Here is a 13,103-nt window from a genome sequence, read left to right as displayed (position 1 = left end):
GGGGTACACATCCCAGCCGTGGAATGCCCAAGGGGCCTTCTTGTGAGTCTTTGATAGCCAAGATCTTTCAGGATGACTTGAAGATGGGAAATACCTTAAATGTGAGCCTAGGTTAGAATTAAGCCTGGGAGGCAGAACAGGAAGATGGTATAATCCCATTGAGCAACCTCAGAATTTCACAATCTTATGTGTGTTTATATAGATGACTACTCCCCAGATGCAGAGGGGAAACAAATCCTACCATTCCTTGTGAAAATATTAGCAGTAACCTGACTAACCTGGTAGGTATGTGCATATTTCATCATCCCGTTCTGAGTTCCTCTCTCTCTGGTGGAGTTATGTTCCTGTGTAGCAACTACATTTTCTGCTTTCTGCAGCTGCATTCAGTGTGATGAGGTGAGTTTAGCATCAGTATTGTGGGGCTGCTTCTAAAACAATAACTGCCAAAGTCCACAGTGATTGACACATCTGCTGCATGTTCCAAGAGCAGAACCAGTCCATTTGTCTGCATTAATATTCCTGGCAATTGCCACAGGAATTGCATTTTGGCTTCCTCCCTTAGAATGAGATTAGGATTGTTAAACACGAATATTCTGGAATGGTGTCTCAGCTGTCCTTCCCTGGGGTGGCAGGAAATATCCTGATTATTCTGAGGTTCCCTCCCTTGTAGAAGATCCACATAGTGTCAGTGCCATTCCTCGTGGCAGCCCGTCCATTAAACGGCCAGGTATGTTGGGAAATTGTTGTGAGGCAGTGTGGAAACAGGAATGTTGGCATACTAGCTAGTTATAGCAAGTGAGCACTTCCAGGGAAGATCAGGTACATTGTAAAGCTCAAAGAGTGGCAAAAGCATGTGGATCCCTTTATGGATTTTGCTGGAAATAGCCAGTTGGTTGAACAGGACAAGGGACACTTCAGGCGTGTATCTATGAGCTGGACCAGATGCACCTATCTCCATGCCTTGCTTATCATATTTGTCCTTGGTTTCATTTGGAAGCCATCTATTTACTTAAATGGTTGGCCTAGATTGCTTTCTAGCCATCAAGGAGAAAGAAAGCTGAGATACCATTCCTGAATTTCAGTGCTTAACAAAATTTCTTCTTCCAAAAAAAAAAAAAAAAAAATCAAGAGCCATTAATAATAGCAAAAAGAAAAGGGTGTGACTTATTTCCAGGTCTCTATCAAAGTCCAGCAGTCAAGGCCACATGTGGCCCTCCAGATCCCCAAGTGCGGCCCCTTGACTGAATCCAAACTTTATAGAACAAATGTGGTGCTTGAAGCAGCCCTACAATACTGATTTAGTCAAAAGGATCCAGAAGGCCACATGTGGCCCCAAGGCCACAGGTTCCCCACCCTTCAGTAAGTTCTAACTTTTTTCATATCTCTAGTTTTCACCCCAGGACAGCTATTAAATAGAAACAATAGGCCTTGTTTTCATGGAAGCCTTGGCTTAAAGTATGAAGGGGCAGCAACTAATCCCAACCAGGAGTTTGGGACGTACAGTATCCATTCACTTCTGTTTGGGGTAATTTTTCACTGCTGATCGTGGATGTCCAGTTATCAAAGATGTTAGATGAGGATATCATTTGTCCTGATGTGGCACCTGGGGTTTTCTGCTCCCTTCTGGGCCAGCTGGATAGATCTCATTTGCTAGATACAGAAAAAAGAGGAAAAAATTCCTGCACAGCTAAATCATCTCATTCTTGTTTTAGCTTGTCCTTATATCATCCTTGTCTCACCTTTGCGTCATTTCTTGTCCTGTCCATTTGGCAGAAACTTCCCCAGGGTTTCCAACTCAGAGACTTTTGCGTTTGGATCTTCTTTGCTTTTTAAAAATTCATACTTCATAGGAACTCCCCAAAGGCTTGCCCACTTTCAGTTTTTCAGTTATGAGCAAAGCTTGTCATTTCAAAGCTCAGACAGGAGCTGTTTATAAAGTTGAGGAAGCATGTACCACCGCATTCAGTGATTAATATGCATGCCAGGATGATCAATTGTGCATGCCTTGTTACAACACACACACATCTGATGCAAATTTAAACACTTCATGATATTCCCACTTTGGTGCTTTCCCAATGCGCTTCCTGGTAAGAGAGAAGAGAGAGAAGGGAGCAAAGCGGAGGAAAGGCAACTGGGAAAGCAGACAGCAGTGAAGGGTTGATTAATATTAATTTAAGAATATGGGCCATAAATATAATGAGCATGAATAAAACGGGAAAATTGTAGAATGTCAGAGCTAGGAAGAACCTCAGAGACCCATTAGGCCAAACCCTCTCATTTTGCAGAAGAGGAAACTGAGGCTCAGGGAGCAGATATGAGAGGCCTTGGTCATTTAGCATTTTATGGGCAGATTAGAACCAACACTTGGCTCCTTGTACAGTTTGCTTTTTAACACTGTGAGTGGGTTTTTTAATCATGAAAAATGGAAATGATCAGTAAAAAATATTATAATTATAAATGTATAGTTTACATGTAGAGTTGAAGAGGTGTCCTGATGTCACACTGAATATAAATGCTGCTGTCTGGGTAGAAAATGAAGTTGTTGCTTCTGGCACCACCCTCTTCCCTACCTCCACATGCTCACGCTGCTTCCCTTGCCAAAAAATGTTTCCCCTTCTCCCAGTGCCAGATTTAAGCCCACTTCTGTTTCACTCCCTCCAGGAAATCTTTTCCATCCATTATAACCCACCACCATCTCCCTTTCTTCTACCTTCTGCAGCGCTTGTTAAAACTATCTACTTGAGCACCTAATTATTTTATAATTATTTTATATGCGTCAGGTTCGTGTGTGTGTTTGCCTGTTTTTTCTTCTAGTGAGATTTTATGCTAAATAGAGACTTGGGCCACTTACCTCCCTGTGCCCATCCTGGGCCTGGCATAATTCTTGTAAGCACAGTGAAGATCTCAGTACAGGTGCTGGTTGGTTTTTTTTTTTTTTTGGGGGGGGGATGCCAACACAGAGTCATTTATTAGTGAATGATTGTTCAATGAAGGGAGGAAGGAATACATAACCAGCAAGTGAATTTCATATTCTATTCATTCAGCCTCTATTTTTTTTTTATTTCAGCTCATCATGGGGGTACATAAGTTCAGGTTATATACATTGTCCATGTCCCGCCCATCCCCCTGAGTCAGAGCCTCAAGCATGTCCATTCTCCAGACAGTGCGCCTGGCACTCACCATGTATGGTTGTTGATCAATCATAGATGGAAACGAACATGACCTTGGAAATTGGGCTGGAACCTAGTAACTGCAAAACAGATTCTAAATGTTACTTTTTTGAGTACACCTTGATGTACTGATGTACATCCTGATGTACACCCTGATGTACCTGAGTCACTGATGACTTAGCTCTAATATGCCATTCTCTTTCAAGTAGAACACACAGAATATACTTGAGTTGGGAATTTTACAGTAGTAGTGTTACAGTACTACTATAGTTGTTAATAGTAGTTCAACCTGGAGATTGGGAATGTTAGACCTATCATGCAATTTTGCTTTATACATTTGTGATGGCAAATGACATCAACCTCATTTTAGGTCTTAAAAATAGCAAATGGTGGGGAGACTTTTGACTAGGCATGAAGAGATCCTGGTTCTAATCCAATATGACCACTAATTGGGACTTCAGGAAAGTCTTTTAAGCAACTAGAGTCTCCTTTTTCTCATGTTGATGATAAAATGGTTTGACCAGATAATCCCCTAAGGTCCCTTCCCACCCTAAAAATTCTGCAATCCTTATCATATCAACAATTTAGAGCCTTTAATGTCTCTAGATATCTAAACACCACAAGAATCTGCCAGGACCCAACCATGATGTCAACAGCTCCTAAGGTGATCGTAGAACAGGTGATAAGATATTTCTCCATGCAAATGTCCTGCCTGTGCCTTGCTGTGAAGGTTACTCCTGCCGGGCTGCTCTGTGGATTTAAGCCACATTGTGACCCTGACAGTGTGTTTGTAGCACCCTGCAGGTGCTGAAGACTGGTCAGAATTATTGTCAGAGACGACTGCACAGAGCACTGACAGTTCTCCGCTGTCTCACCCTCATCTATCTTCTCGGCTAAAATCGTAAAAGCCTCAGGTGTTTGAATGAATGATTAAATTCATTCCACAAACATTTATCAAGTGCCAGGTCATACGCTAAGTGCTGGAGTGAAATGTGGGGGTTTCTGATCTCTGTGTACTGTGATCCCCCTTTTAGGCAGATTGGTGTCCTCGTCCACATTTCTTCTGCCTAAAAAGCTCTTTCTGAAATCATTTACTTCTTGCGAACATCTCAGCTAAACGTTTTTTATTTCCACCAAGGGAAATTTGGCTCCTATGTCCCCTGCTGTCGAAAAAGAATTTTATGAAGTGTTAGAATGTTTTTCCATGTCTGTAGCGGTCATTGCTATAGTTCATCCATGGGAAAAAAAAATCCCCCATAACAGCTTTAGCAACTAGAAGGGTTTTCTATTTCTCCTCACAATCATACTGACGGCTATTTTTGCCAACATATTAAATGCTGGAAACATTATTTCCATTAAAAAGATACCTCCTTGGTCTCAGGGAATAAATGTCCAGAGAAAATAATTTTTTTAACACCTTCCAAATCAAAGATGAGCATGGAATGTTCTATTTCACAGGATACCAAAAGTGCTAGTAAAAGACTCTAAAAGCCTGCCAGAACTGAAACGAGCCTGTTTGGTATCCGTCCTTTCAATCTCACTGAAAATACATACACTGACTCAAATAATGATGCTGATGTTTTTAAAAAATTATTTTTACTGATACCAAAATATGAGAGAGAAATTAGTCTTATACTCTGGAACAATAAAGAATTGTAGAGGGCCAGATTTCAAGATTTAGCACAGTATATACATGCTGAGTGAAACACAGCAACTCAGCAAAGAGATAACTTTTGGGAGCTAAAGATGAAAACCCTGCTACTTTGGTATGAGCCCAGTTCCAGGACTGGAAAAGAAGCCACTGCCCGGTGCCAGGGGACGGGCGTGTGTGTTGATGGCCATCGGGGGCTGTGGGAACCAGTCTCTGAGCTACACTGGAAAGAATCCACACACAAAGACATTTCCAACAAAGATTTTAAGAGCCAGGACACTTTCAAACAAAGGAAAAGTAAGGTGTTAGTGAAGTTACTTTAAGGCAGAGATGATGTGTTCTCGACTCTTCGTGCAACTGCAAAAGTACAACTTAGTGTTTGTGCTCCAACAAAAGAAAACTGTATGCAGGGAGATAATGAAAGAGTAGCCACAAAGTGAAAGGATTTCCGTTTAAGGAGACTAACTGCTTAGGTGTGTAGACACCTTCTATAGCAAGGTAGTTGTATGACCCACAAAGCCAGAAACAATTATTATCTGTTCCTTTGCTGCAAACCGTTGCCAAGTCTTGTTCTAAAGGCTCCCAGCGCCAGAAAGGAGATTCAGGACCGTCTAGTACAGCCCCCCTTGCCTTGAGCTTTGAACAGAGGCTCTCTTCAGCTAGTTAGTGGTGGAGCTAAGGCTTGACAAACACAGGTTTCCCAGTCTCCCCCCGACATGGAGTCCCCAAACCAGTGTTGGAGTCCTAAAAGCATTCCCTCAGCCCCATTGCTTAAGTTTCCACTGCTGGGGCTTATTATTCAACAACTTTTTTTTCAACAAAAGTACAACAGAGTGAATTTTAGACTAAATGAGAAGGCTGAGGGCCGCAGAGATACCCTGAGAGACAGACACAAAAGAAATAGGGGCCCTTTTCCCAGACACTTTGATTTTTCTGCACTGTGGCTCAGATTCCTCAATAAACTTTTAGAGAGAGGTAAATGCAGCTTCCTGCCTCATCACAACCTCAAATGTTTGGCTTGTTTGTGTTGGAAAATTCTACTCACCTGCAAGTTTCAGCCCAGGGGTCCCCTAAGCCTTCCTGGCCTCCCTTGGCACTCTAGGAGGTCCCTTACTGCGGTTCTCATATTGTGATTCCATCGTGTATTCCGCTGTCTCCCCCAGGGGTTCTGAGCAGCTCAGGGACCAGGCCACGTCTCTGGCTCCGTTTAGCCCCTGTGTCTAGTACAATGTCTAGTACGTTACGCACTCTGGTGCTCATAAGACTTTGGCCCATAGGATAATGGCTATAAACACATGATTTGAAGTTGAACAGATGTAATTCATTCCCAACTTCACTACTTGGTAAATACATGACCTTGAACATGTAACTATACCTCTCCTTGAATCTCAATTTCTCCTTCAGTGAAATGGGCATAATAATAGCACCTACCTCAGGGGGTTGTTGGGAAATTTAAACACGTAATGTTTTAAATCAGAGGTTCTCAAACGTTGGTGTGCCTTGGAATTGCCTGGAATGCTTGTTAAAGCACAGTCGGTTGGGCATGGCGCTCCAGTTTCTGACTTAGTAGGTCTGGGCTCTGAGTATTTGCATTTCTAATGAGTTTCCAGATGAGGCTGATGATGCTGGTCCAGGAACCACACTTTGAACACTACTGTTTTAAATCCTGAAGCACAGTGCTTGGCCCAGTAAGTGCTAGGTAATTAGAAATAGCCTGTTGCCATTATGTGATTTTCATAGCAAGGGGGAGGTAGTGGAGATCCAGAGGAAATCAGGGTTACCATTTGGAGAGTCACAAAGAAGAAAAGATTCCCCAGAAGCTAGGTTTCTCTTCTTCCTGCTGTATGAGCACTCTTAGCAGTGAGCCAACTTGTGAATAAAGGGCGGGTTGCATGAGTCTGGAATTATTTCTGTTATTTATAGTGGAAACTACAAAGTAGCTATCACTGGTGCAAAGAATTGGTCACCATGTAATTCATGCCTTCTCTCATCTATGAGGAATGGCAAAAATTGAATTTGATTACCCACTGTTGGCAAGTGGGGAGAGAAACAATCTGGAAAATATTTAGTGGGCATAGATTGGAGCATAATTTGGCAATAGCTCTCAGAATTAAAAATTCAGATAGTCTTTTATTATCCTTTCTACTGCTAAGAGTTTTTTTTATAAAGATATTTACATAAGGATGTCAGAAGATAGGTCTGAGGATGTTCATAGCAACCTTATTAATAGTATACACATGAGTAGATTTCCAAGATATATTAAGTGAAAAAAAGCAAGGTACAGAGCAGTGTGTATAACATTAGTGCTTTTGTGTAACTAAAAGAGATTATACATAGAAAAACAGACGCAATGTGTACTATGTGCATAACTTCTTTCTGGATGGATATGCTAGAATCTGTTAATAGTGGTTACCTTTAAAGAGAAAAATTGGTGGGGGGGGGTGTCAGTATGGGAAAGTAGACTTTTATTTTCTTCTTTATTATGACCATGTATTAACTTTTATTTAGTTACTAGGGGTAATCGAGGAAGGAGATTTATTGGATTGAAAAAACTAAATTAATAAATGCTATATATTGTGAGGAATCATTATAACTATAATTTTATGGATTTTTGTTTTGTTACTTTCCAAAATTTTTGAACATATATATATATATATATGTATAAATAAAGGGACATACAATTCCATGAAATGTCCTGGGATTTATACAAATCTTAAAAAGTCACTGTATGCCTAATATCTTTCCATTTATTTGAGCAATTTGATCATTTCCTGCTTGCTTGAAATTTGCTAAAAACAATCTATTTATTTTTTTTATACTTCGATCAGCATGTTTCTCTTTCTTCTGTCTGCATCCCACTCCCTGAAAGAACCAGGTGTCAGTCCTAACCTAGTCAGGAAGTCTAGAAAGGTGATGTCTGCTGTCGGTGTTGGGGCCTGGGTTTGACGGGCTGTGACGGATTCGCAGCACCCTGCGACGCTTTCTCTACACATCTCAGGAAGAAACCCCAGAATTCCCTTTTCCCTCCTCGGCTTGAAATTCCAGTCCATGCGTCCTTAAAGTATGTGTTTGACCATGTTCATTCTGTTTCCTGGGCTTCCTGCCAGGCTGACTGTTAGTTAGCTCCTCCATGCTCAGGCCCCAGGAACCGAGTGAATGTGCCGGAGTCTGTCTGGGAATCTCTGTTATAACCCTTCATTCTGGGGCCAAGCCTCATCGATTCCAGACTTGCATCTAAAGTCTTACATGTACTTTCTTTGTCCCTCCTCCCCTAGCTTTTAGTATTTAAAAACAACAATAACAAGCTAGGGTGAGAGGGGTCAACTAGTTCCTTTGTTATATGCCTTTGAAAATCTCTTATGAGCTATTCATAGAGGATTTGGAAAAATGTTATCCATTAAAGGAAAAAAAAATCTTCCTCTGAACCCTACAGAGTTAAGGCTCTATCATGAGCCCAGATAGCATTAAAAACAAAAATTAAGCTTGGAAGATTTGTTTGAGGTGCCTTATTTAGGCAGGCCTACCGCCTGTAAGGACTTAATCAGTTTCTCCAGATATTTGGGACACTAAATGGATTAAGGCTCTTTCACAGCTACTTAGCTGGAACAAGGAATACAGGAGGTGCCGGGACTGTGAAAAAGAATGCAGTCAGCAGGACTTGAAGGAGAAAGGGCTGTGTCTGTGTTCTCCGGAGGGCCCTGGCCTTGCTCTCTCATTCTCCCAAGGCTTCTCTGCCCAAAGCTCAAAGTTCAGGAGCCTTGTGCAGCCCAGAAATCTGAGCTTTTGCACCTGGTGTCCTGCTCTTTCCCAGGGAGCTTGTTTAAATGTGCTCTGTTTCTGGATAAATGGATGACCTCTTCTGAGCTTTCCTTCCCTGAGAAAACTAAAAACAAGTACTTCTCAAGATACTTACAAAGTTCCCTATCAGTAAGAAGTGTGCTCTAAACTCGGCAGATGTCCAAACATTTTGGGGCGGGGGAAAGTGCAGAAAAAACAGTTGTTAAATTACTTAGTCTATGATTTTTGTTTTTAAATTCTAAAGAATATATATATGTATGTATATATGTATGTATATGTGTATACGTGTATATGTTATATGGGTATATGTATTTCCACACACACACACACACACACACACACACTTATAAGCCAATGAACAATCACTAGGAAGGGTTTGCTGCTATACAGCATGATTAGCAACTTCATCAAGGCCTGTTTATCCTTCCTTCATGTTCATGTATAGCTGCTGGGCATACTAGGGACTCAAGTATGACATCTGAGACTGACATTCAAGCATACTTTTGAAAAATCAGTCACATCTAATTTTTCTTATGATCCTCAAATAACCTACTTTAGGCAAAACAATTAAAGCATTTCAGGGGAAAGATTTGCAAGATGTGAAGGGTAAATTTAAATTTTCTGATAGAGAAGTCTTTTGGTTGATAATACTTCTAAAACTTTTGGGTATACTTTTTTGAATAAATAAGTAGCAATCATAGAACAGAATTTATGCTTTTTATCTGATACAGGATGGCATGGGGCCTTCTAGCCACCACTCCATAGCCCACCAGGGTGGTGACAGCACTGGGTGGGGATGATCTACATTTGTTCTGCCTGCGGTGCAACTTCTGTACTCTACTTTTTTTGAGCAAATGCCCGTGCCATCTTGTGTGCTGTTTCTCTTTCTCCAAGAAGTAGAGCTTTGAAGACCCCATTGAGTTAGTAACTACTTGTAGTTTTATTGTACATGGAACAAGTAGTATGAATTATACTGGAGAAGTAGTAAGTGGTCATCTAATTCGTGGACTTCCTCTGGTGTTCCCCCTGTAGGCTCAGTGAATAATGAATGGTCTTTCCCTATGACAGTGATGCCGGTAGTCATCCTGATTTATGATTTTAAAAATATACTATCTTTGAATCACATTCATTAGGGTATACTCTTGGAGGTGGTTTTTCCCTAATGATGACGAATTCATGCTGATCCAAGCACTCCTCTGGAGTCCTTTCGTGTGCCCAAGAACTTTCGTTCCTAAGACAAATGGCTGGTTCAGACCAGTCTGTGCAGGAATGAGAGAAGTAAACTGGGCCATCCGAGTGCTGTGAGAGTCTTCAAACTCACACTGAGGGACCCAGTTATTGTTTTTTTGCTTTTTCATTAGTGAATGTGTTAGGGGAAAAGTGTGAAACTTTATAAGAAAAGTATAAAATTAAATTACCTTTAGTTTTGCTTTTCATTAATTACCCTATTGAAAAGAATACAATTATAAGAAATTGAAAGTGGCCCAGAAAATTTCACACATATCTCTTTGGATTCTGACTTCTTGCTGAACCCCCAATCCATATTTCAGCTCCAGTTGGGTGGACTTCAGGTGTCTCAAACTCAGCATGTCCAAAAGCAAATGTCTTGTCTTTTTTCTCAGACCCCTACCTGTGCTCATTCTCTTGGTCTCTAATGTACTTCCCATCTTGAGTCATCCTGGTCTCCTTCCTGTCCCCCTCCAAGTGACCCACCTTGTTCTATCAACTCTCTTTGTCAAATAACTGCGTGCTCCATACTCCCCTACAGAGCCTTTGCCTAAATTCAAGCCTTTGTAATTTCTCAGAAGCAAACCCTGCTTGGATGTGCCTCCCCTGGCCTACAGCGTAGAGTTCACAATCTGCATTAGCATACATGGTCCTTGATCCATTCTCACCCTCCGTTAGCCCCATCCCTACCAGCTACTTTCACGCAAAGTCTTCTCATATCTCCATGCCAGCCTTTGAACAGGCCACCCCTGCCTTCTCTGCCAAGCAAGCGTTGATTCACTATTGAGACCTGGCAGAAATGTTGCCTCATTTGTGGGTTGTTTCCTGATTCCACCCACCTACTTAGTTACTCTCTTCTCTGTGTCCCCAAAGCTGTCATCCATACCTCTCTTGCACAGGATACTTATCTGCTTACCTTTCTTTCTCTTTAGAGACTGTGATCTCATCAAGGGCAGGACCGTATCTTAATCATACATTTCTACCAATCAGTCAAGTGTCTGCTACCTGGTAGGATCCCAGATGTTTGTTGAATGAATGAATGAATTAATTGAACTCACACCCTGGAATATGATAATAACACGTTCTAAGTGAAAGAGGCACTTGGCCTCAGACAGGATATCTTCAATAGTACGTGGCGGCTTGAGTAGATATTAAGGGATCTATTTTTGCCCTTAAACCTGTGCAATATTAGGTCATTGAGTCTTTCTTCTAAGCATTTTTCCCTTCTGTATTCCTCCATGTGCATCCCCCATTTATGAACGTATATAATTTTCTCTTTAGTGTAACTTTTTTTATTAAGAGCCTACCCTTTTTCATGGAAGAATTTTGACAATTACTACCCAAATACTTAGTCTCAACCTTTATTGTCCCTTCTCATCAGGCTTGGTGTCAGGACAAGATTTGCTAAATAAGGAGATTTGGAGTTGGGTTCTCTTGAGGTGGAAAACAGTAAATATGAAAGCCCCCTGTGAAAATTACCCATAGATTGAGAAGTAGTTGCTCATTAGCATAGAAGATATTCACAATGTTGTAAGTGAATGGAATTCTGCTCCATCGTACACTCGTTTATTTTGTGTGCTGATTTGTAAAATTGTGACACCATGTGTTGTTCTGTGAGGATTATTCTGTTACGCTTTGACATTCTTTGGATACCAGAAGATTTGGATGAACCTCGATGTCCTTTTTTTATAATAGAGCCTTGGGAATCACTTGCAAAAGATATATTTTGATAGGGTATTAACATCCATGAGAGCCTAATTTTAACTGTGTCTTCCTAACTAAATATTTAGAAGTTCAGGTTTAATCATGTGACTAACTCAGGGCTTTAATTTCCTTAATCCCATGCTTACTAGATCAATAACTGTTTAAGCAAGATTGAGTCTACAGTTGGTTGGCCACCCCTAACACCCACTACTACTAAGAGCCCATCCCTGTCTCTACAAAGTTTTGTTCACAACCCCTCAACACTTACCATTCCAATAGTGCCCACCATGTGTGGAAGCAACAGAAGTGCTAAACAAAGTCAAGATCATAGAGTTAGAACTTCATCTGGTTTGGGAGCCAGGGGGAGGGGAGCCTTATGAAAGTAACAATGGTCTGTGATCATGATGAGCTATGGAGGGTGCCACATGGTGCTGCAGTAAGGCCTTGCACGCCAGTGCTGCCAGTTGGGTGAGCCTTGGTCGGCTGAAGTGGAGGCGGTGGCCCCTGGTCCCTGCCCGGGGCTGGAGGGCTGGCTGGAGTCAGTGCAACAGGGGGAGAAAAAGGAGCCAAGGAGGGAAAATGGCCCCTGAGATTGAGGGCAGATATGACACAACTATCCATTGCCCCATCTTGGAACTTGAACACGGTAATGTCTTCAGAGGGCTGTAACTGAGTCCTTGAGGCAGAGAGGCCAAAAGAGAAAAAGATGGATGTGTGGCTCTTCCTCATTCAGCCACTCCACCTTGGCTTCACTTCGAAGCCCCCAACCCAGGCATTACTTTATCTATATATCTCTCTGTGTATGCCAGCACCTGTGTCTATATATCTGTAGATCTAGATATATAGATGCACCCAATCCCACATTTAAGCAAGAGCTAAAGAATGCTTGGAAGTAGATGCTCATGACCTTTTCCCAGTCATACTTAGAATTTGTTTTAACCTAAAGTTATGGAGACAGACTTGAAGGGAGACATCCCCAACCTTGCTAAAATGTAAGTACAAAAAGGCACAAATTGGATGGATATTGATGATGTTGTTTCTATTGTAACATCATCCATAGACTCCTAGTGTCTTTGCTTTGCTTCCCTATAGTGATCACAACATAAATTACTTGTCTTGTTTGACTTCCTTGTTCACCAAAGTTGAGCAGATTGTGGCCGTTTTCAACGCTTCCACCAGACAAAAAGCTTGGGACCATTTCTCGAAAGCCCAGCGCAAGAACATAGACATTTGGCGAAAGCATTCTGAGGTTGGTGATTTTATTATTACTTTTTAACCACCATCACACAGCTGGATTGGCAGAGAACAGTGTGGCTGCAGCCATTGTGGTTTTTGTTGCAGTGGGCAGTCCTCCTGCCATTGTCCTTTCTCATTGTCAGCTCCAAATTCAGCTCAGACTTGTTCCTTGTCCAGAAAAGCAGCTGACTTAACACTTAGAGAATAGAGTGTTTTTCTCCCCTGCAAAGGGAGAAAAGAATCCTTCCTATTCACAGTAAAGAGCTCAGAAATAAACCAAGGCACTTTGCTGCATAAATTATTTTGAAGAAAAGTGT

The 13,103-nt window shown here is 41.5% G+C and overlaps 1 protein-coding gene across 1 annotated transcript in view; it reads left to right on the top strand.

Annotated features, from left to right (window-relative positions):
• Window positions 1-13,103, top strand: part of ENOX1 (ecto-NOX disulfide-thiol exchanger 1) — a 226,192-nt gene that overhangs the window by 105,097 nt on the left and 107,992 nt on the right. Inside the window, exon 8 of the mRNA XM_045567225.1 lies at window positions 12,693-12,799. Coding sequence (XP_045423181.1) covers window positions 12,693-12,799 — 107 coding nt within the window. The remainder of the gene's footprint in view (window positions 1-12,692; window positions 12,800-13,103) is intronic.

The sequence above is a fragment of the Lemur catta genome, chromosome 13 (genome assembly GCF_020740605.2).
Source record: "Lemur catta isolate mLemCat1 chromosome 13, mLemCat1.pri, whole genome shotgun sequence".
Taxonomy (NCBI): domain Eukaryota; kingdom Metazoa; phylum Chordata; class Mammalia; order Primates; family Lemuridae; genus Lemur; species Lemur catta.
This window is presented reverse-complemented; position numbering and strand designations above follow the sequence as displayed.